The sequence below is a fragment of the Ctenopharyngodon idella genome, chromosome 16 (genome assembly GCF_019924925.1).
Source record: "Ctenopharyngodon idella isolate HZGC_01 chromosome 16, HZGC01, whole genome shotgun sequence".
In the NCBI taxonomy this organism is placed as follows: domain Eukaryota; kingdom Metazoa; phylum Chordata; class Actinopteri; order Cypriniformes; family Xenocyprididae; genus Ctenopharyngodon; species Ctenopharyngodon idella.
The window spans coordinates 26,096,125-26,122,276 of record NC_067235.1 but is presented as its reverse complement, the minus strand read 5'-3'; the positions used below and the strand labels follow the sequence as shown (position 1 = coordinate 26,122,276).

General features: G+C 38.7%; 1 protein-coding gene across 1 annotated transcript in view; it reads right to left on the bottom strand.

Moving 5' to 3' along the window:
- bcam (basal cell adhesion molecule (Lutheran blood group)) overlaps positions 1 to 26,152 on the bottom strand; it is a 60,431-nt gene that overhangs the window by 21,760 nt on the left and 12,519 nt on the right. The window contains 1 exon segment of the mRNA XM_051865804.1: positions 18 to 145. Within this exon segment, the coding sequence (XP_051721764.1) occupies positions 18 to 145 (128 nt within the window).

The window sequence follows — 26,152 nt, the reverse complement described above, 5'->3', positions numbered from 1 at the left end:
GTCATTCATCTACTCACAATGAACCAGTGGACCACAGTCGAAGGGGGATGTGGAGAGATGGTGTAACTGCATGGCAGTTTGGCGGTCTCTCCTTTAATCACTTCCACCATTGGGGTCACAGTGACATTGACAGTAGCCAAACATACTGTAAAGAGAAGGAAAAAGAGACCAAAAATTACACGTGTGATTTTAATGAAAAATTGTACTTGTTTTGGCGGGAAGGATTGAGAGCTGAATGGGCGGCACTGAACAACACTCATAATAATTTGCCAGACGGCTTTTCACTGCAGCAGCCTCGGAGTCACACACAGTGAGAAATGATCCACATGCTGTGAGACTGAAACAGCCATTGTGTTCCTGCTGCCTCCAAACATGAAGCCCAGCTGCACAGAACCAGGTGCAAGAGAGAGCAAGAAAAAAGACTGCCGATAACCCTTTGCTCTCTTGAAATTGGGTAGTAGGAGTCCACAGTAGGGCTGGGCGATATATTTTATAATTCATAATATATTTGCAATGATTTTGAAGGCAATATAAATTAAGAAACATCATGAATATTTAATATATTTTAATGCGTTTTTAAGTTTCTTATAAAAACATTTTTTATTTTGTTATGCAACTTGAGATATAATGATTATGAAAAATATATTTTAAATGTGTCCATTTTAAACCTCAAAAGCAAAAATGGTGTAGAAATTGTATTTATTATAGTGAATCTTTTCAAATTGTGTTTTAATAAAATGAATCTGAATCCTGTATTTTGTTATATAAGCATATAAATCCATTAAAAGATCCTATTCTTATTACATTTCTAATTGCTGTTTATTATTTCACAACTAGTGGTTAAACGGATCGTTGTTGATCCGTGATCCGTACGGACCAACCCCTGCGTTTCGGGACGCATGTGATTCGCGGATCAATTGCAAGTTTAACCGCAATAGAGTGAAAGGTTATCATTTGCACGTGTTTTGTCTCGCTAGTTTACACATTAAATAGATATAAAACCATTCCAGCGCTAGAAGAGGCAAAAGAGGATTTAATTTGGTAAATTAATTTGGTAAAAAGTACAGTATAAACATGAATATTGTTAAATAATATTACTATTTAAAATAACTTTTCTATTTTAATATAATTTATTCCTGTGATGGCAAAGCTGAATTTTCAGCAACCATTACTCCAGTTTTTAGTGTCACATGATCCTTCAGAATATAATATAATATAATTTTTTCTTTGTGTTCATTTAGCAAAAAAAAAAAAAAATATTAATAATTATTTATGCTTTGATTATTTATTAACTAGATTTTTCACTTCATGTAGTTAACATTTTAAATCCTTGGTGGAAATAATGGCTCATCTGATTGAAAAACAAACACCCATAAATATTAAATATCACCAAAAGGCTGAACAATAGGGTGGTGAAATAGTTTAGTAATTCATGTTTATCAAAACACTCCCAAACTCAGACTACTTTTTAGTGTGCAAGGTAGAATGAAACGCAGACTAAGAGTCGTTTTGTGCGTATGTAAAATGACCATGGAGTTGCCTTGTTTAGAAAGATCACAGGAGTAGTGTGGCATCCAGACAGACAATAATCTCTTCTAAGATCCTCCCTCTTCCCTAGATCCCTCTGGCTGATAGACAACACACATAAGCACGCCCGCCAGCAGATTCTCATGACTCCCACCCAGAGCACAGAACACAAACAAACAGCTCATGATCACTTTTATACAGTACACGCTACAGAAGCGAACAACTTCACGTACTAAGCTCTAAAAAAACAGTGAAACAAAGAAAGGCTGTACTTTCCCTTTAAAAATGAATCAGCGCAACACATGAACCAAAACACACCAGTCAGATCCAGAAGTTTAAGAGTTCTGCATTAGCACTCAACAAGAATGAAACAGGCTGATAAGGACTAAAATTATTTATGTATATTCGCTATAAGCTTGTAGTAGTTATTTGTGTCAATAAAGTTCAGAGTGCCTTACAAGTATGTGTGTGTGTGACATTCCTCTTGTGATTGACAGAACGCTTCAGAGATCTCAGTATGTTACAGTGGGTTCAAAGGTCTCTCTGTCTCCCATACAAAATTTTCCTCCATAACCTATATGACATTCAAAAACAATACTCCTTTTTCATATCCTTTTTCATTTTCATATCCTTTTTCATTCTCCCTTGATTTCATTCCCTCCTACATCTCCATCACTTTCTATCTGGCCCTGTCCCAAATGCCAGCCTTTGCAGTCCTTGCAGCGGTGACGTAATGCATCACAGACTGTTTTGTAATATCCACAGCGAGCAAAGAGTGATCCAAGAGTGAGCACAGAGGTCGTCGCAAAAGTCACAAGTGTACATTAAAGACCAATTTCACACCTAAGACGATAACTGCAATAACTATAAAGTTTAATTATAACTTATAACTTAAAAGTTTAATTATACTTCATTAAAGGTATGGAAGTTCACACCAACATTACAGGCCCTATCATACACCCGACGCAATGCGGCGACAGGTGCGACGCAAGTATTTTTTGCTAGTTTCAGCCCGATGCATTTATCATTTTCACGTCCTGCGCCTCATTGTTTAAATAGCAAAAGCATTTGCGCCCATTTGTGCACCTATGGACGTGCTGGTCTGAAAACAAGGTGTGTTCAGGTGCATTGTTGGCGCGTTGCTATTTTGAGGCAACTGAAATAGACTGCGCCCTTGACCAACTGAATCCTGGTCTAAAGTCAATGCCGCAATATTTGTTTTGTTATTTAAAGAGCGTGTTAGTAATATGCGCCTATATGCGGGTACACAACGCGAATACACTCTGCTTATTACACACTCAGTGATGTGCAGCAGCACACAAACATGCCAAATATTAAAAATAAAAGTATTACAATGTAAAAGATTATTATTGTGTGCATAAAGATAAAAATGTTTTGGTGGAATCTGGCTTTTCCCGTAGATGATCTGCTCACGCGCATTAACCTTGTGCATGAGAAAATCCGTTTCCTCACTAGAGAAGTGTTCAGTTTTTCCACTTGCAAATTCCGCCATGTAAATAGCGAATCCTTCATGGCGCGAGCGCAGCTGGCTTTTTAAGGGAATGGGAGATGAGACTCTGATTGGTCTATTGCATGTTACGCCCAAAACACACCCATTACTCATTAAGAGAATAGGGACAACCCTTTTAGACCATGTGCCGGGCACGCCAACCATTTTTCCCGTCCTTAAACTAGCAAAAGTGGATTTGGACATGACCTAAGCGCACTTGCGCCGTGCGCTTTAGACCATGCACTTAGATCGTTAAAACAGGGCCCAATAACTATTACGACAAAATAACGATATCATTGAAATTACTTTCAGAATGATTTTTACCAGCTGAACAATAAAAACACTGACAACCAATCAGAATCCATCCTGCTTTAAAGAGTTCAAGCATTTAAAGCAGCAGATGACTCATGGAAGGGGTCGTAGGAATGCTTTGGAAACCAGTGTGGAAATAATGTTTATTTTTACAGTTCTGTTTAGTGCTGCTAAAGGAAAAGAAATTAAACATTGCACCTTGAAGATGTTAATTGTTGTCTGATGAAGCACTACGAATGACCACACGACATGCAGTGCTTGAAGTGGAAAAATAAAAGTGCCGGTACTCCCGATGCTCGGTTCAAAACACGTTACTGGAGAAGGGAGGGCACGGCGGGCTTCCGTACGCGCAACATGTTAGAAGTGCTGATACGCAAGGAAATCTGGCGGCATGCTTAGGTAAAAGTAGAGAAGAGCCGGTTCTGCGTACCAACTTCGAACTCTGATGACATGGAAAACTGCCAGATGACATCAGAGCCAGTCTCATGGGTAAGAACTATCTATTTTATTTTATTATTTATAAGTAATGAAAACTTTTTAGTTAACTATAATAACATTGAATATCACGACACATTCCATGGTGACTGTTATCCCAAAAAATTAACACAAAAAAAAAAAACACTGACTTTCATTGTACAGACGAAAATACACTTCAAAATCTATTCTTTTTTTTTCCGTTGTCCTAACTTTTTTAAATATCTTTTTTATTATATTTTTGGAGAACTATCCCTTTAATATGTCTGTTTAAAACTCTCACTCCAATTCCACCTCTCTCTTTTATTCTCACTACTCTTGTCTGATCAATACTACTTGTCCACTCTTCTTTTCTGCTTAGGGGAGCAGCTGGACAGACATGGGGGCAATTAAGGGGCAATTAGTGCCTCCTCTGTTCAATCTCCCCCTCAGCAGGGGCTGGATGGGGCGCGGTCAAGGGTACGTGCGGGTGGGTGCGAGTCATAGCGAGCGGTAAAGATAATCGGATTTAAAGAAAGAAAGACAGCACGCGTGATGAACGGCGAGAGAAGCAGATGGACAGGAGACTTTCTGACTGTGAGCAGCAGACACATCGACAGACACTCACACTGAGAGGAGACCGTACGTACACACACACACACACACACACCCTCACATTCAGTATTTATGAAGCGCATCAGGTCGATACACTGCATTCTGAAAACTCAAGGCAGTTTTCAGAAAGATGGATCATTTCAGTACTAGCAATTGCTGGCAAGACAGTTACAGACAGAGCTGGGCCAGACAACTTCAGAGAGACGGAGAGCTGTCACTGTCAAAGACTTCTGCCATACCCCTGAAGTTCTGCCCCAAAGTGTTAGCTGAATACTATCCCTCACACGGGCGCACACACAGTGTCTGTGAAAAGAGCCAGCTGCCTCTCCACTTCAGCTTTCAATGTCTGTCTTTTTATTTTTACCTCTTTTTACTACTTATCTTATATCTTTCTTATTATATAACAGTTCTTGTCCTCGAATTTGATTGGTTCAGTGAGCTGATATACAGTTCAACGGCACTGACTTTTCACTGTTTCTATCAATCTGCTTGTCTGTGTGAGAGCGTTCCAGACAAGTAAGTCTATATATTAGTGGTGGATATTTTTTAGTGACCGTTTTCACAGGCTACATCACTACGCATTGCTTATAAAACTCACTGAATAATTTATTCAAACTATTGATTCATTCAGGAACGAAAGTGACTTATGAGTGAATCGTTGAATAATTCAGTCAACCGTTATTATTTAAATTCAACATGAAATCAAAATTGACCATTCTTATTTAATGGAATGTTACAGTGCTCATTATAAATTATTAATACATGCACATCATTATTTTTTAAATTAACGTGCCCTCTAATCTTAAATAAAAAAACATCAACATCTCTCCCCCTCAATGGCAATTTCTGTTTTGTGTCGACTTTTTAATATTATTTGTGTAATATGTTTTAAATATTCTTTCATACTACATATAAGGCAGAGGCTATTTACAGTGTAAATAGTTATGAATACCAAATGTACAAAAGCAACAAATAGCATCTGGTTTACAACAAGTGCAAATAGTAATAGATGCTATCAACAAAAAGTGTAAATTTAAGTACTTAGAGGTAGTACTATGGATAAATTGTCTAAGTAATAGTGGACAGACTCCATTTTTAATCTAACAATGTGCCCTCCTCTCTATTTTATAACCATCTTTTTTATTTTCTGGCTGAGGAACAAATAAATTATGTGTATACAGTACCTTTCCACTGGGCGGACATACTGTACACACACAAAGGTGATCGCTCCCTCATGGCCAACAGCTTCAAATGTAAACTCAATTTTCCATTAACGCCCTGTCATTCGTACATCATCTGTCTGTTCTCTGAGGACTCAAGCAACAGGAGCAGGGGTTATTGCATGTGCTTCAATTGGTGCTCATATGTTTGAGTCTGGCTCGCAATAGCTGCCTCGCAAATCTTATTCCTTCATTATTTCAAAATGGTGATTAGGTCAAAAAACATCTCACTCCTTAAAGCTATGTTGTGATTCAGTGAAAAACAGAAAACTATGAATTATCAATAGACTAGTTTAGTGTTTGGATGCTCCACACAGATGTTATGAACTGTGAGAAAGAACAGTGTCTCATGAGATTGCATTTGAGATGTGGTGTGTGTGTGGTTGGAAACAAAACTAATGACTGTCTAAGGAGCCCTGTGGCTGAAAAGTCACAAATAAACATACAACCACCACTGTGCACATACTGTGAAATAAAAAAAAGGCTGGCAGTGCTCTGAAAGTATCTTCACTACATTATTTCTATATCTGCTTAGCCACTTTCAGTTTACTTTTATTATCAAAATAAAACTTGACCTTTCACGCTTTTCATTTTATTCTGACAACCTTTATTATATGTAGTCTTCAAAATAACCTCCTGAAGCAAATCCTGTTCAGAACAGACTGAATGGATGGATATGTCGGTCTAACTGCATGTGACAGTGGGTGAGCACAGCTGAGCAGTTTCATTTATTCCAAAGGTTCATATGAAAAGTGCCTGAGCATCTGACACAACCAGTGAACGCAGGCTGAAATCAACCACTGGGGGCAAATCTTTTTTTCTTTTTTCTTTTCTGGTGAAAATATCTAAAAATGGTTAATAGGAAAAATTCACTTGAGAAACTGTATAAGATATTGTCATAGACTTCCCATAGAAAAATTTCAGAGAATTTATAATGAATTAAACCAAAGACTATAGAATAACACAAGACGCGTCACTCGTATTGTTTTGAATGGGAGAAAGTGAAACACGCAATATGGCGAATATGGCAATAAGTCCCGCCTTCTAAATAAGAGCCAATCATCGATTGGTAAAGTCATTGCGTCACCGCAGCGGCTGTTAGAAGCTCCGGTTCCTATAGAAACAGTCAGACGCACGCCTCCGAAATGAGACACAAGAGACACGCATTTAGGACTGCCCATTAGCTTGATCCAGCCTGAAAAATACCGTTTTTTGTCATGATTCGAGCGTTTAGAAACAAAATTTATGAGACAGTTGTTGTCAGAATTCATTGGTGATTTCAAATATGAAATTTAATCGAAAGCTTGGCAAACAGCTTTGGAGAATTTGATATTTCCCCATTCAAAGAGATAGGAGCTGCACTTGAATGCCCGAGAGGCGTTTCAAAGACGGCCACCGAGTGAAATGATTTGTCTTAAAGGGACTTTGATTAAACTTTTTTTTTTTTCTCAAACCCCACTGGAAAACTGTTTTTCCTGTTTTAAGCATATATATCTATCAAAACATACTGAGATTCATGCTTTAAATTCTCAAAAGAAGTTCAGGTCTAACTTAAAACTGTAGTAAAATTGCTTATAAAAGCAGAAGTATACTTTAACGCATATAGACAGTTTTATAAAGAAATCCAGCATTAGCGTCAGTTCTGGCAGGTCACGTCAGTCAAGCTCGCATCAGCTGACTCCCAGGTGACTCACGTATACCTATAGGATACGACGCCTATCACAGCATCCATATATAAGCTCCTCAGTATTATCAGTAGCTACCGCGTTTCTCAGGAGCTAATTACCCTCTTCCATCCCCAGCTCCTCCTCTCGTCAGTCAGGATTGGCCTTATGATTCCCCTGAATCAAACTAATTCTTGAAAAATGTTAAATTATTGACATTAATTATATCTGCATTTGTTGGTTCTGTTCTGTTTACCTAAGGGGCGTTATTCCTGCTCTCCCTTCTCTTATCCATGCTAGGCTGCATGGATGCGCAGGGAGTTCTTGCCCAGAAAAGTATGGATTCTAGATAGGCTACTAACCCAAGCAAACAGATGCTTATATTTAAATGATATAAACAGAAATGCATTCAGACACAAACAACATGAATATTCATAAGAAAATATCCACCCACACGCATGTACAGTACACAAACAGAAAAAGTGTTAACCTTGCTGATTTTTATGGAGCGCTGTAATTTTTTGTTATTATGTTGTGCTGAACATTATTGCTATGGCAACAGGGTAGCAGGACTGCCAATGGGGGAACAGCAATGAGTGGGAAGGGATGTCAGTAGTTACAGCTGGATGACATTCACTACTGCGGATGCTGACAGCAGATGTCAAGACCTAAATTTCAGTCCTTTTGACACACAATGTTATTGTCTATATTCGTAAGACTTAGAATTTAGTGTGTAAGCCATATGGACCACTTTTAGGCAGTTTTATAAAACGAAAACTATTATTTCAGTCAATTGAAATAAAACTGAAATATTAGATGAAAAATTTACACTTAACACTCGGCTACTAACTAAAATAAGTTGATGTACTACATAAAAATAAAACTGAAATAAAAATAAAAATAAAAAAAGTTAAGAAACCATTCAGGTTTAAAACAACAATGGTAAAATAATTTATTTTCATCATAAAAGTGTCAAATAAAAACAAAACCAAATGTTTGTAATCATATTCAGTATGCAGACTAAAGACTCAAGGAGACCTCAGTAAAAATATGTGTAAAATAAGCGTAAAACACAAAACACTAAGAAAACAGCAACTTCAGAAAAGGAAGCGGGTAGCGAATTTAGAACTTCCTTCCTGACATCTTCAAATAAGCTGCCAAATACAAAATGAGCAAACTATAGATAAAGAAGGCCCGCTGTGAGCATGTGTGTGTGTGTTTAATGGATGTGGAGGGTGAAGAGGGGCATGATGGGTCCATGTAAGGCTTGACATCAGTCATCACTGCCATGATGAGACAAGAACAGGTGCAAGAGCACCAACAGCAGCTGCTGGCTCTTTCATTGACTTTGACACACACACTGGCACACAAACCCTCAGTCACAAGGCAAAGAGAAGAGATCAGGGTGAGCAGAAAAAGACAGACACGTACCGGAGCAGGAGAAAGAGTAAATAAGTGAGAGAAATAATAATAAGTGAAACTCGAGTTGGGTAATAATATGACAAATGTAGCAGGAAATTGCCAAAAGCAAAAAGACAGAACAGAAAATTGAAAAACAGAACTTTGTTTAGTCCGTAGGTTGACCGTAGTTTAGCAACACTTAGAAAAACAACAAAGCCAGACATTTCTCCTATAGTCACCTATTACACCAACAAACTGAGACAAATTGAAACCATGTGAACTTGAGAAACCCTAGTCAGACCTTCTGAGCATTTGTTTTGTATCTCGGTATGTTCTGTGAAGTGTGTGAGCCAGTCGTAGACATCAAACGAAGACATTCCTCATGATCAATACACTCTACTCAACTTAATTGATAATTCCTGTTTGAGTTATCAATGTAAAGCTGCTTTGACACAATCTACATTGTAAAAAGCGCTATATAAATAAAGGTGACTTGACTTGACTTGACTTGAGTTAAGCACATGATTGCCATAAACCAGAAAGTGGTCACATCTGAAGCACATCTTCCTCTGGTTAGACCGCACTTACAGTACACTTTCACTAACATAAGACTAAGGATTGAATATTTACCTCAAGCGTTTAGGGTTAACTAACTGAGGTTTACAGACTGTCTATGTGTGTGGTCAGAGACTTCTGCTAAAACAGGACATCAAAAGAGTGTGGGAATTTATCTTTTGGCTCCTGCCGAGCGCTACATTCCTCCACCTCATGCATCTCTGCCGTTCTGTTTTCCTTTTGGGACCGTGGACCTGTGACAAATGACACTATAGTATATATTTACAGTCATGCTCTTATGATTTAGGCATGCTATTGGTTGTTAAATATTAAGCCATACTTGACATCGTTCACTAGTCTTACACACTTCTCTGCACTTCAGGGACTCTGGTACACACATCTCAGCAGTCTCCTCCCATTCTCTGTTCCTCTTTCTCACCTTTGCTTGGTTACAGTTCTTGTGAACTGCAGTTTGAATTTGCAGTTTCTGTGAAGTGATGTATTTCTGAATTAAAAGTGCTTATTAAGTGATTAGATAGAACAAAAAGTGTTGATTAAAAATTACAAAGACAAACTTTTGGAATAATTGATAGATTGTGCACAATAAAAGCTAGCATGTACATTAGAAAAGCAAAAACACCAAGTCAACCAAAATTATTCTTTTCCAGGCCCTCTCTCTCTCCTGATGATATGTTTTAACATGTAAACCTAGGACACTCTAGTTTTCTTATAAATAGGTAAATAATCTCAGTCTCTTGATGTCTGAGGATAAACAGCGTGAAGTGGGCTACAAGGTCAGTTCACACTCAGTCTTTTGTTCTGCTGGCATTCCACCCCGCTACTGCCGTCGTCCTGACAATAGCATCATGAGTCAAACACATTCAATCTGAGGGCCAGCACAAACTACATGACATGAGAGAAAGAGGAAAGAGACATCGGAAACTACATTTACACAAATAAAATGGAGCAATGCGAAGATCACATTACGATGATCTGAATGATAAATGAATAAAAGATGGGTGTTATTAAACATGCACTTCATCATCCTATGCTAAATCTGTGTAGGAGATATATTAAAAGCTATCCAATACACTGTTCTGCATCTATAATTTATAGTTTGGTTAGTTAGGCTGGTGCATTTTGTATAAGAAGGTTATGCCGCAAATTCTAAATTAATAATTCAGACAAAATATATCCTCTGCAGCCAACACAGCTGATGTTTTATTCTTTTTTTACTTAGTAACTTCAAATTCCTACAAGAGGAAAATACACAAATCTTAGATATGTGAGCTTGCACTGCAAAACTATTCATAGAAGCATATCTGTTTGCCAAAATGACACAAATTGTATCGATATATATGATGTATGTCACTTAATCTGATTATAGTTCGTTATGTGGTCAACAAGAAGGGACGGAGAGCAATATTAGGGCTCATCTCAAAAGTTTCAAATTACCTGTTTCGGGAAACTCAATTTGAAATTGCCTCTAAGGAACTGGAATGAACCTCACATGACATTGACAAAAATGAAGAGATGGGATTCTTATTAGGGCATGTCAGCAAAGAGGCAAAGATGAAAAAAAGAGTTAATATTTAATGCTGAGGGACAACTCCTGCTCTCCCGATCACCTCACTGGCCCCTAGGCGTTGCAATTACAGCCCCGTATTCCTAACTTCGGCTCCCAAAGCAGAGACCAACGTGAGAATGAAATCTGGGGAGGGAGATGGGGTACTCGTTGGGGGTTGGGCGGATAAATTTTAGAGTGGAGAGTGCAAAAAACCCTAAGATGGATGGATGCAAATGGGGGTATATAAAAAGAGACAGAAATGTCTAAATGGAAGGAGTCTAAATGCTCCAATTGCGTGCATGTCTGCACTCCCCTATTCATTTTCACAAAAAAAAAAAATGAACATCCATAGCAGAAGCCAGATATATGCATTGTTTGGCAGAGCAATCAGTCGGGCTAGATGGCAGTTAATGGTGGAACAGCCAGTAATGGACATCTAAAATGAAGTGAATTAAATAGGAGAGCTCTAAGAGAGAAAGAGGTGGAATAAAAACTGAAAATGGAAGCAGGCACCAATAAAACAAATAACCTGATTGACAGCAGTGGGGTGGGAGTGGATGAAGGGGTTGTGTGGGGTGTATTAGTGCTGACAGTTACTGCACGAGAGCTGCCATGCTGCTGGTGTGTTTTAATGCTACAGCTGCCGCATCCACAATGCAGACTCTGCTGTACCACCGAAACTCATTATTGAGATAGAAAGATAAGAAAAAAGGGAGAGAGAGAGCTGAGTCAGAAGATAAATAGTAGGGCCATGTGAGAGAGACATTACGGCTCGAGTTAATCTCGCTAAAAGGGTTAGGACAGCGAGCGCTGCCCCCTCACTCTGTCTCTCTCGCTCACTCGCTCTCTCTCCATCCAGAGCCACTTCACTTCTCTACTCCATCTCTCTTTCTGTGTCCCAACATTCCCTTTATGCAGCAAGGTTTTTTTCCAAGGGATGATAGTAAGTTGTATTTATAAATATTGAGCAGAGAGAGCGTTATGTTTAGGGTGTAGATAACCAGAAGGAAAAGGGGGTTATCCTGGCTCAAATGATACCAAATCAACAGAGCTTTGTTCCAGCAGGAAATATGTTTCTGAGGAACAAAAATAAATATGAACCCATGACACTGCAAAAATGTCCACTGAGGTTCCAGATATCCATGCCAATTTTACGTCTCATTGAAGTATTGTCTCAGATGTTTCTCCTGAAATCCCTTCATATAAAATAATTGAAATTATTTAATTATTATTAATTATTTTATTTATTAAAATGACTGATGTTTGTGCATTTTTATATAATTATTCATAAATTAAAAACAGAAATAAATGAGACAATATTGTTGGAATACATTTCTGTCATGATAACTCTCAGAGTGTTTTTTGCATGGTAATGGGTATGAAAATGTTGATATATTTGATCTTGGAAGAAGCCACACTGTTGGTACAGGACTTGCTACTGCCAATACATACACGACACGCTGCCGTGAGCAAATAAGACATGCTGCTGCTGTACAATATAGTGTACATTAACTACCCATAGCAGATCTATACAGGTGGAGCTGGGGAAGGTGGAGGGTTTCTGAAATCGAGCTGCACTGCTACAGCAAATGCTAACAAGGATTTGAAGGTTGAGCACGCAAGCTCATTGGCTACTGATACAGCAGGAACCAATCAGCTGTGTCCTATAGAGAATGATGTGACTTGCAAACAGGTTGAGTGAAGGACCTATTAGCCTGCGCCATCTAGAGTTTCATGACAGAACTGTGTTAAGTGCAATAGTGCTTGCCATCTTCGGAAATTTTTCCCATTCATTTTTTCTCATTGGTAATTACAAAAATTATTTGAGTTGACCGAACAAAATCAGACCGCAACATTATAAATGCTGATATATATATATATATATATATATATATATATATATATATGAAAGAAAAAAGAAAAATTACTAGGTGTACTTCCTGTACTTCACATCTTTAATGAGGGAATAAACTGTAATTGTGAATAAAGCATTGTGAATTAGGTAATCCAATTAAAAACATACAACTATTGATTTAAATTTGTTGATTACACACTACTGTTCAACAGTTGCGGGATCAGTAAGATTTTTTTTTTTTTAATGTTTTTTGCTCACCAAGGCAGCATTTATATAAAAAATACAGTAAAAAAAGTAACAATGTGCTTTTTTTTTTTTTTTAATATTTAAAAATCTCACTGATCCCAAAATTTTGAATGGTAGTGTAAGTAAAGCAACAATATATTTTATGTTTATTGCTGAACAATGACACTATTTTCTCTTAGAGCTGCTGTACAGCCGAAATAAACTCTGTTTGGATCATTGAATCATTTTCCGGTTATCACTGTAAAGCTGCTTTAAAACAGTCTGTATTGTAAAATAATTAGATACAAATAAGTAGTCCGAAAACGAAATCAATTACGTCAACCACAATGCTTGACCTCCTTTTTAATCTCCATGTCCAGGAGAAAAATGAAAGAGATCTCACTACTAGTTCCTCTCTCCTTGTTTTTTTACTGGTCATTATAAACTTAAGTTCAAACGAAGGTCTGCTTTCAGCCAGGCCACACACAAATACATGCTCCCCTCCTCCAGCCCTCTGCTGCATGTCAGCTGTAATGCTAGTCTCCTGACTTCAGTTAACACTTCTCCTTTTGTCTGCTCTTTCCCTCTTTCTTTCACACTCCTTAAGCTCCACATTTCTCACACTCAGGTGCTTTATTAGCTGGACAATGGTGTGGTTGACTTTTGGAGGGGCTATTGGGGGGGGACTTGGCGGGTGGCCGGGACACAAACTCCATATATATATACGCAACGGTCAAGTAAACTTTACTGTAGCTTTACTGTAAACTGAGGAAGTAACAGGATCCCACAAACAAACAAAAAGGCGAATTTTAGCCCACATTTCATTCTCTTCTTTGGCTTTTACAGGAAGAACTACTGAAAATTAATCTGATTAGAGCAAGAAATACTTTTCAGTGAAATTAAAGATTTAAGGAGATAATTATGCAGTAGGCCTACACCACATTTTGTTTTAGCTCACAGTTACGTTTTTCACCAGGCCAGTTTTAACACTGGATTCAGTAACGTTTCACATTTGTCATTTTGAAAGGGGGTTGGCATAATTTCTAACCCTGGGGTATGAAGCCCTGCTGAATTGCTGTGCCAAAACTGTACAGTGTGAAACAACGCGCTGCTAGAATGTTAGACAGCCAATCATAAACGATACAATGCCTGTCTCATTAAATATTCATGAGCTGTGCACAGAAATTTTCATGCGCTTTGTTTAGTTTCAGCGTCCGAGGGAACCTGTAAAAAATGTCAAAACATATTAACTGAAGTGATGACATTTCCACAAATGGAGAAGCAGATATTAAAACAGGTTATGTGCTTGTTGCATGCTGTATTTGCCCGATCCATGTTATTAAACGGTATAAACATGCAAATAAGAATGTTAACCCAGGGTTTACTGTGTAAAATTTCAAGATCTCAATCTAACAGACTGCATACAATTAATTACTAATATACCGTGTGAATTTTTTTTTTTTTTTTTTTTTGATTGATTAAGATAAGTATTCAGAGGATAAGCGGTACAGAGAATGGATGGATATATGTGATCATTTTAATTAATATTTTTCCTCACTTCACTACACACTTCTCTCTCTCCCTCCCTCATCTTTCACCCAGTCTGGCAGGAGCCCCATTCTATTTAGTCAGGAATCCCTTTTCCTCTAATGAGCTTCAGTTTGGCAGCAGAGAGGAGAAGAGGGAGGAAGGGAAGGAGAGTGACTCCAATCCCTGAGGCGGCTGATGTTTGACTGTACATCCCCGGGCCTGCTTTCCTGTCAACTGGCATATAGTTAAGCTGGTGTAGTTTTCCTTTCCTATTTCAAGGTTGGTGAGAATGGGAAGAGAAGGAAATGAGGGCAGGATATAAGAAAATGAGCATCTGTTGTGGGCCGAGCGATAAACGCCGAATGACTATGCATAATTACATCTGCAATGCGTATATTAACAGCTTCACCCATGAGCGAAAATTTAATCAAATGATACGGTGTTAATCCAACAGGATTAAAGGAGAGTGTTATCGTAACATTGCACGTCTCCATGGTGAAATACAATGAGAGGAGTCTTGTCGAACCGGTCCCGTGAAAACAGGGAAAGCGAACACCGGGGAAGATCTCATGAGGTCCACTTACCGGAGGCCCCGCCGCTGTAGTGACCACAGTCTGTGTGTGTGTCAGAAAAAGATAGCGAGACGCATTGGGGCGTGTAAATCTCAGCTCTGATGGAGTAAAGCACAATTTGAGAGAGAGTTTTAAGAGTCTGAGCGGAAGCAGGGAGGACAGAGGGCTTATGAGGGTGATGAGAGGGTGAAGGACAGAGCGAGAAAAGAGGAGCAGGTCAGGGTTTGCTTGTTCCCTGCTGTTTCTAGCGCAATGTTATTACAGTCAGTCCTGCACCTCTCTGCCTCCTCTCCCCTCCACTCCAATCTCTCTCTCTTCACTTTTTCTCTGCCTCACGTCTCTCCCTCCAGATTTTCTTTTCTTCCCGCTGCTTCTGCCTCTCTCTTATGTTTTTTTTTTCTTTCTCTGAGCCTGTCTCCGGTATAAAGTGAGTTTGTTTACAATGTTGACAGTGCTAACAGCAGACTGAGGGCTAAAGGTCAAAATCACACACATACACACACAAACTTTCAAGACACCCTTTCATCTTTCCTCTCCACTGTCTCACTCACTGTTCAGTTGCAGATCAGAAGAGTTTTTCTATTCCCTTTGCAAAAAAGTACTGTGGTGGTACTATGGTACAGTGATAGTATCAGATGGTAAAACCAATGGACTTCAGTAGGAATGTACAATATATTGGGGACCATATCAGAATCATATTACTGTATTTTTTTACTGCCATTTTTCTGCCATTAGTCTGAAATGGCCAATATTTCATGCTAATAATATAAGAAAACCTTTCTTTTGTACATCATAATGTTTTGATGTCGCATTTCAGGTTTCTTATAGGGTCACGAACAGCAAGGAAAAACGATGCTAATTGCAAATAATACAATGCAATCAATCATATAATTGAGCATTTAGGATAGCAAAATAAGCATTATCTCTTCACTTTAAAAAGATGGTGTGTCTACAGGCAAATGAGATTAAATTAAATATGGGTTAGAGGTTTGGTACTACTTTTTTTTAATACAACAGGCAAGAGTAAATATTCATAATATCAGCCAATGGACCACCCACAAAGTATAGTGTTATAAATTTACATTACATTTTTTAAATGAAAAAATTTAAAACTTTTTTTTACAATGTTAATAACTGCAACCGTGTCATTACAGTCTGTGAAAAGAATACATACATTGGTTATTGTTCAGTAACATAACATGATTGTCAGATCTGCCAAAATAAAATTATATATTAAATTATATTACATTATATTAAATTCCAGTGTACTTAAAGAACACACTGATATCATTATGATACCACTATGTCGAAAAACATGATAACATCGAACACATTTCCTTGTTATTGTCCATTCCCGAACGATTTTTATCAGTGTATTTCAGTGTTTGGAGGGGATTTATGCATGATAAAAGCTGGGTTTAGACTGGCAGGACAAAACATGACATGCCATCATCACCCGGGACTGTCTGTGCAGGTTATCAGTGTCTCGAAGCAAAAACACAGCGCTAAGCCTGTAGTATAAAACCACTCTTCCATTTTATCCCTCCATTTTGCTTGCTCTCCTTCACTACTAAACCAAGCCCTCTGTTTTACTCTCTCTCTTTTCCCTATTAGTGCGGATTAGCTTTATAATGCTTGAATGACCGTGAGTAAGTGGAGGGTAACGAGTCACGGTCTTACAGGCGCTTGTGGTTTGTGTCTCTAGCTCTGTAACTCAGGGCATTGAGCGTGTAAACAAGTCAGAGAGTATGACAGAGGGATCGATGCAGCTCATGGCCGGCTTATCCATCTTATCCCCGTTAGCGCAGAGCACTCTACCTTTAATGATTCCACTTCTCTCCTGTGCAATTACAGCACAGATTCACATCATTCCTCATCTTTATACTGTACTCTCTGCTTTTCTTTTCATCCTCTCCGTGCCAAGCTGTCAAGTTCTTGTAAGCCACTTTGATTGATTAAAACAGAGGGTCACCTAGCACAGAGGACGCAAAAACACACAACCACACACACAGACACGGAGGGATACTTGCAGACCTTTATTCATTTTGGCAGGAAATTCAATTTGTTGTGAACTGAACTTAATTATGCTAAATATTAGAAACAGAGCATGTGAGCGGTATGGAGTAAAGGCAGAGTTGTGCGATTTTGCCTGGAGTGGAGTGTTTTTTTAAGCCAAAGTAATAATGACTGTTTGACAGTACTTAATGCTGTTAATTACATGACAACTTACCAAATAGATACACTATATTGCCAAAAGTTTTGGGACGCCTGCCTTTACGTGCACATGAACTTTAATGACATCCCATTCTTAATCTGTAGGTTTAATATGGAGTTGGCCCACCATTTGCAGCTATAACAGCCTCAACTCTTCTGGGAAGGCTTTCCACAAGGTTTAGGAGTGTGTTTATGGGAATTTTTTACCATTCTTCTAGAAGCGCATTTGTGAGGTCAGACACTGATATTGGACGAGAAGGCCTGGCTCACAGTCTCCGCTCTAATTCATCCCAAGGGTGTTCTATCGGTTTGAGGTCAGGACTCTGTGCAGGCCAGTCAAGTTCCTCCACACCAAACTCGCTCATCCATGTCTTTATGGACCTTGCTTTGTGCACTGGTGCGCAGTCATGTTGGAACAGGAAGGGACCATCCCCAAACTGTTCCCACAAAGTTGGGAGCATGAAATTGTCCAAAATGTCTTGGTATGCTGAAGCATTAAGAGTTCCTTTCACTGGAACTAAGGGGCCAAGCCCAACCCCTGAAAAACAACCCCACACCATAATCCCCTCTCCACCAAACTTTACACTTGGCACAATGCAGTCAGGCAAGTACCGTTCTCCTGGCAACCGCCAAACCCAGACTCATCCATTGGACTGCCAGACAGAGAAGCGTGATTCGTCACTCCAGAGAACACGTCTCCACTGCTCTAGAGTCCATTGCCTTACTGTGCCCTGAAAAGCAGGGCACAGTAAGGCAATGGGATAGTGTACAGTCAGCAGATTGTTATGCAAAAGAAACCTCTGTGACCCCTCTGTGAAATTATCCAGCATATAATGCATTATAATCAGTGATGCTGTCTACACTGGATGCAGTGCGGTGTGACACAACACAACAAATTTACTACAGTAAACTGATGCCCCGTTCTATTTCTGACATACTACAACTTCTGGCGCAACTTCTGAGACAAAGTACAAATAGATTTGCAATGTTAGCTTTGTCACGTCCAGTGCCAGCCTCAAGAAAATATAATGAGGCATATCTCGCCCTCGGATTTACCAGGTGGGTATTGAAGAGAGAACACAGTGTGTTGCGTGCCTCAAATATAGCTTCTGACAGTATGGAGCCGAACAAGTTAGGACGCCACTTAGAGACTTCACATCACAAACACAAAGAGAAGCCTGTTGAAGTTGTACTGTATTAATTACGTTTCAAATAAATCATATAGGATTTTGCAAGCAAGGGCATGCATGTCTGAGAGTGTTTTTATGAAGGTGCATGTAGGTGGGCATCTTGAAAATATTATTCTCTACAAAAGCGGGGCCCGTCAGAAACAGTTAGGGACACACTGCATTAAATGATTTGATTACATGAGAAGAAAGAGACCACAGAGTGCAACCACCAAACTGAGCAAATAAATGCAATATTAAATGTTACATAACTATTGTGTGTGAGTATTATTTTATATTTATTTATATATTATTTTAATTTTTTAAATACAATATTTGGAAAAAAGCTCAAATATACAGTTTAATGGTCGTATACAAAAATATTTTACTGCAGGATGCTGCAGTATTCCAGAGTTCCATGTAATAATATGAAATGTAGACACCTGTGTTTTCTCTCTAAATTAGTTTCAAAACCTCTCCATCATAAGCTTAACACGTTAACAGCCCATAATGCATTTGCACATCAGCAAAAACTCACTAAAGGTTAAAAACTGTTAATGGAGCAGTTTCATAACCATACCAACTCATCGCTTTCATAAATGTTGCACGGAAATTGCACAAAGATGATTTCATTTAATATGTCTGGTGCCGATGAAATTTGATAAAACAAACAAACAAACAAAAAAACATCCTGAAAGAACTTTACAGAGAAACTAACCCAAAGTGAGCAAGGAAGAAGAAATGGAAAACCAGAAGCGAAGTGGAAATGAACCGATAACAGAATGCTTTTAGTGGGCGAGGGAAATTGTCGATTCACTCCACTAACATAGTCTGATTACCGACACACAACAACAAAAAACTTTGTGTTTATGTACGTGCTGAGTGCCGGAAAGGCCTTTTGTTTTAACATCTCGCTTCATCTGTAATGCGCAAACATGAGATAATAACCTCACGTGTTTCACAAGTAATCACATTTCTGTAGTGTGTTTTTGCATTATCTGCTCTGGGACAGTAGGGGTGTTTGTATCATGCTTTCATTACCTGCATCAGGTCTGTGTTCTGTGTCATGTGAGCAGCAGCATTCCACACACCTCATCCATATATGTATAGAAGTTTGAATTCCATTCATATTGATGTTAACGGATAGGACACAGCACTGAGACACAGATAAACAGATAGGATAGACGAGTGTAGACACATGAGTTGCCCACCAAAGCATATCCCCTGTGTATCTGTGTGGGATATTCAAACCTAATCTGTCCAATTATGAGACACCTGGCATCTATCAGTCTGTTAACACACACACTCAACCAGCACATCCACTTGCCCTTTCCATCCCTGTCGCAAAAATTTCTATATATCTATACATACATAAGAAATGAAGAAAATTGAATTCTTCCTGCTTCGTATCCACTGGGAAAAGCCCTAAATTTGAAGGGCGGAGAGGACAACAATGGAATGTCAACAAGGTTACAAGCAGGGGGTAATTGTCTTCATAGGACAGTCACTAAGGGGACAGAGATAGATGGGGCGGGTGTGTCTACTTAAATGGACGGAGGATTGAAATGGGTGGAGGGGTATAGGGTGGGGTCAGGTCATGCACAGTTCTGTCCTTAGTGATTGCATTAGGTTCAGTCTGACACTGCTGGAGGTTATAAAGCAGAGACCAGAGTTAAGACATCACAGAAGAGCCATCAAAGCCATTTAGCACCTTCATTAAAATCAGCATGAAATAAAATTTGACCCAATTTACTTTCTTATTAGGCATTTCTGGTCTTATTGTGCATTAATACAAAAGTTTTAATATGTAATTCAAATATAATAACTTGCTCCACCTTTTCCCTAACGCCAAATATCTTGCTTATCCTCCACTCCAACTACTTGGCTCTAATTTCTTAAATGAAACCAAACTTTTTCAAGATTTATAAAACGGTTAGTTTCTGTCCTGGATTCTGATTATCGTTAATAAAACACCACTATGGCTATACACAACACCCTTAGCAACCACTCTTAGCAACGTAAACTGTATGTTTTTAATTGATATTGTTAATTGAAGCTCAATATATTGTGTAGAATATTGTGAGAAAGAGATAGAGTGAGCAAGTTTATTACCTGCATTCAGATTTAGCATTTTCCTTCAGGTCAGTCCTATGTTCATAATAAAAAATCTGTTTAAATGTCCGATGTATTATCTTGTCCTTTTAACAGTTAAGGGGTTTTCCTGTGACTGACAGCGCTAGTCAAAGCATTTGTCAGTTGCGTCTTGTTCCGTGTTCACAACAATTCAGTCTTTTCAATATAAAAGTCTTCCCTACTGACTGACACACTCATAAAGACAGTCTTTGACGCCATTTAATGGCGTTATAATGTAACTTCTGTTGCTGTTCACGGTCAGGGACTATTTTTTCCGGTGGAAGGAAGGCTTTTAGTGACAGTTTACTTCATGAAAGTTGCATTGATACATATTTTTGGCTTTAATATTTGTATTGTGTGGTAACCGTTTTATAAAAGCAATAAGGTACTCGAGGCTAGTGCTATATCGTGAATAAGTCACGGCTGAAGGGGTTGCTCCGCTTCGCGTCATGCCTAACAATGCCCTTCAGCCGTGACTTATTCACGATCCAGCACAGCCTCGAGTACCTTATTGCTTACATATATATATATATATAAATGGGCACTGAACAAAGTTTTATGTTGACTTATATTTAGGATAAGAAAAACAGTCTCATAAAACTAGTTCAAATTAGTAACATAGGAAGCTTAATGAACAGAAATGTATCATCGGACAAAGTAATGAGTTATCTTTAAAATCTGTGAGTGATAAACATTAAAGATGGAAGAATTAATGAATAGTAAGATACAGCTATTATTAGTAGATCCACATGGAAGCTGTGAATCCACATGAAGTCACACAGATTTCTGCAGGCTTTGAACACCCATTATCAGCTCTGCACATTGCCCACCCCCACATGCTAATTTCTTAAATATTTTGGATAATTTAATTATGATTTCAGCTACCAGTATAAATGTAATACTCTCAGCTACAGGGTTTAAATCCATTCCATGGAATTCCAAAGATTTTCCTTCCAAAAACTAGCAGTAAAACGCCTATGTTTTAGTGAACTGTAAAAGCACTGTAAAAGTTTAATAACAGAGCCGAACTCAGCCTCAGCTGCGGTACAGATTGAGATCTGCAGTGTGAACTGAAGAATCGTCCTTATCTGCATTAGACATAACACGTCGCAACCTGCAGGAGCCAGGAACTAAAGAGATGACAGATAGAATGAGGGGGAGGTGGACAGCGTCAGGTATAGAGCGCTATAATTAATGAGCAGAGCCAGAAAAGTCTGTAAACACAGAAATGGAGATGAAAATGGAGTGTCAGTACACACACACAAAAATTAGGGAGGTGGAATAAAACATTCTGCTGAGGACCACACATGGAATCCATGACACCATCCCAGACTGAGATAATCACACACACATACTCTCATGGCTGTTTAAAATCTGTCACTCAACGTCGGATGTGGAGACAAGGGTTCCTTAAGGCTGTGGACAGGATATAAGGATCGGATGTACGTATTATTGCATCTTTCTCTCTTTTTATGATCATACAAAAGGGTTCCTCAGTTTCCTGCAACACTGCTTGTTACTCACACCTCCTTCCTTTAATGCTGTTGTCGGTAAACACATCTTTATCTCCGTATCCGCCCCTCAGATCTGACTCAGACATTCCACTGCCTATTGAAAACATGGTAAACTCCTTGATTTACCTTTCTTCCCTTAAAATAATATGTATCTATCACAGCTGGGGTCTTGTACGATCCTGAAGGTCTTTGACTTAATATTAAGGTTACATACAAAAGCAGTGTAAAAATTTAGTTTTCAAATTGTACAGTTTAATGTCCAAAATACACAAATATTTGACCGCAGGATGCTGCAAACAGTCAGAATTAAGTATTCCAGAGATGTAATAATGAAATGTATGTCTTTTCTGCTCATACCAAAGACAATGACAGACAAGGACAGAACAATAATCAGATGTCAGACTTTCAAGGTCAGCTGGAATACTATGACTGCCTCACTGAAGTCACAAACATAGAAACAGATACAATAAAGCAAAATAGACTTATAAACACGGGCTTGAAGAGGATGGACGGGAGGAGACAGTTCATGGTCTGCTGAGAATCAGATAAGTTTAAAGACAAAGAGTAAAGAGAGAACAAAGACATGAAGGAAGAACCAGCATTGCCAGATCAAAAAAAAAACCCATGATGTTTATCATTAGGGCGGCAGGTGACAAATTATCATTTTAATCAGAATTCCAGCTGGACAAGGAGAAAGGAAGTGAACAAGAGAAAGAGAGAGAGAGGGGGAGGGGGCCTTTGCAAATTTGACTCGAGGAAATAAGGCTTAAATCCCTCAATGGGCATCAAAACTGAAAGGTTTGGATGGCCTTAAAATATAGCGTAAAAGAAATCAAAAAACTGTTCTTGTAAGTTAAATTGAATTGTATGTCATGAATACATTTACCTCACAGCTGACTCATTAAGATTGTCCTGAGTGTTACTGAACTAAAGCTTTGTATTTTCCAAATACTGAAAAATACTATGCCGAAATGCCGAATAATGCTGAGAAAACCTTCAAATGTAATACCACAAACCAGGCTTATATAAAATAATACAAATGTAAATATACAGATCTAAAAGTTCAGAATAGTAAATGCTTAAACAGAGAAAGCAAGTTGTTTTTATGTTTAGGGGCAGCCATCCGAAACGTCAGCCCTCCAACCCCCAAAGCAAACCCCCTTGAAAATCATTAATGCAGCCATGTTAAAACTACGGCTTCTAGCAATAGTGGGAGTGAGATCTGATTCTAAAAGGAAAACAATGAGGAGAAAAGCTATGAAAAAAAATGGATGAAATTGAACAGGCTGCTCAGCTTCAACTGTTCTGGCAGGATGGACAGAACCTTGGGCATGTGCTGGAGATAAGAGGATGGATAGTCGGAGAGAGCCGTAGAGGAGGGCAGTGAGCCGGAACCTTGGGTGAAAGAGAGCGATAAGAACAGAGGCTACTGCTGCCTCCTCGGTGGCCCATTGTTTCTTTAGCAATTCAGAATCAAGGAAAATCAGAAAAGTAAAGTCGCTAAACAGCTGCGCCACTTTCAGTCACGGTATCTCAGCTCGAAAACAAATTCTTGTGCTGTGTTACCTGATGGGAGAACCTTCCACAAACGCAAACATGATAACATTTCAAAAGTACAATAAGTGTGACGCAGGGCTCAAATATGAGAAATATTTGGGAAAACATGATAAAAACAAACATTAAAGGAGCGTGATGTAATCTTGGTCTTCTGTGCTGTGATTCATTGTCTGTCTGGTGAGGTAGGCGAATACGCACACATCTGACATGAAAAGGCATGTCACGGTTTATCCACTAAACATCACACAAACACACTGTCAAGGTGACTGGAGCTGTCCGCACTGCGTGGAAGAATGAAAGGAAAATGTCAGTCATGGAAACTAGTCCTTTTCTCCGCTCTATTAGACCTGTCACTAAATCCCTAAAGAGCTACTGTGTCATGAATAATTTGCCTAGGACCCCAGGGGGTAGCTGTTTGTATTGCCTGAACAAAAACAATCATATAAATATGTATAACCAAAGACTATAGAATAACACAAGAAGCGTCACTCGTATTATTATGAATGGGAGAAAGTGCAACTCGCAATATGGTGGAATAAGTCCCGCCTTCTAAGTAAGAGCCAATCGCCGATTGGTAAAGTCATCGCGTCACTGCAGCAGCCGTTAGAAGCTCCGGTTTCTATAGAAACAGTCAGACGCTTGCCTCCGAAATGAGGCACAAGAGACGCGCATTTAGAACTGCGCATGCGCATTAGCTTGATCCAGCCTGAAAAATACCATTTTTTGTCATGATTCAAGCATTTAGAAACAAAATTTATGAGACATAAATTTCATTGGTGATTTCAAATATGAAATTTAATTGAAAGCTTGGCAAACAGCTTTAGAGAATTTGATGTTTCCCCATTCAAAGAGATAGGAGCTGCACTTGGATGCCCGAGAGGCGTTTCAAAGATGGCCGCCGAGTAAAATGACTTGTCTTAAAGGGACTTTGGTATAACTGAACATTTGTATAGGCTACGCTAGCAGGCTAATCGGCTAGCAGTGTGCTAAGATAGTAAGCTGAGCAGTTAGCTTGCAAAAAACAATATATACTTTGATTATATCCACCTTTCGAATTATGGGTTGAACCTTCATTTAAAAAAACTGAAACGAATCGTTTCAAATCATAAGGTTGCCCTACAAATAAAGCTTATCCGTCAGTTTGACTGAATGAGCTGTCAATTTTTCTTTTATGTTTTATTTTCAGACATCATAAGAATAATGTAACACTTGGTATTTTAACATAACGTTATAACAAGAATATCTATGGCAAGGGCTCTTTTCAGTCGCTGCTTTCTATCCTCGTGATTATTATCTTTTGTCTCTTTGAATACCGCCGTAATAGTATGAAAAAGGACAACATATACTGCACATTTGTGGTCTGTTCTCCCAATATAATTTATGATATATCCCATTGATAATTCACTGGAATGCACGAGGAATCTCTCGTTTTTCTCCTCAAAGCCTCACGTCTCTTTCCAGGTTTGTTTTCACAGGTAAATACAATTTATTATCTGTAAAAATTATGGAAATCAATTTGAAATAGTATCACGCAATGCTGAAGTTCATGAACATTTTTATATTAAGGCAACGTATATTACATAATACAAATATATATCACTATAGTTATATTTAACCCATCTGTTATTGCTGTGGAAAGAATTGCGCTTTTTCATGGCCTGTTCAAAGTACCTTGTCGATGCTTTTACACTTTTAAATGTCCTTTTAATGTTCGTTGGTTGAAGGGTGAGTAGAATAATGTCATCTCATTGTACCCAGTTTTATAAAAAAAAACATATTGCGTTCATAAAGCGAGCCTTTCACTGACTGACTTAACAGAAGTTACACCCATAATTCGCGGGCATAGAAATAAGGTGGATACTACATTTGATATGAAAATTACTTGGAAGTATGAATGAAATTTAGACATACTAGATCCACCATGTTGTCACTGTCATGTGATCTACCAGCGTCAGTTGCGTCGCTAGTATCTATCTTGAATCAACTTAGACCAGCTACTGTGTACCATGTTCTAAAAAAAGCTCCATCTTAGTCTTTACCAACAGGGAACACACCTGGAGAAGATTGCACGGCCCCAGGCTGTGTCCTAACTCTTGGGTAAAGTGTGGATTTTAGTATGTTAGTACGTTTGCTGAAGGTGGGGGTTTAACAAGGCTGGGGGTGGGGGGGACAGGGTCCATGTTCGGGCAGGTATGAGGAAGAAAGAATAGAGTGACAGAAGAAAAGAGAGTAGAAAACAGCCATCTGTCACCTTAAAAACAGGGGATGCAGAGGGAGAGAAGGGGGCAGGGTGTTGGGGCAATTTCTGCCTGTCTGTCACTAAATCTGCACCCTCAAGATTTTTCCATGTGCAATCCGCTCCATTCTTTATAAATGAATGACACGGCAGGGACTTGAGGAGTCATGCCTTTAAAACATGTTTCCATTTGAATGCCTGTGTGTGTGTTTGTAAAGAGGGCTCACGGTTACTGCCCCAGAGCAGTTTCATCTTGTTTTCATGACTTCATTGTTTAGTTGTGTGTTTGATGTCAGGCTTGAGCTCCACTCCGGACAAACCAACAC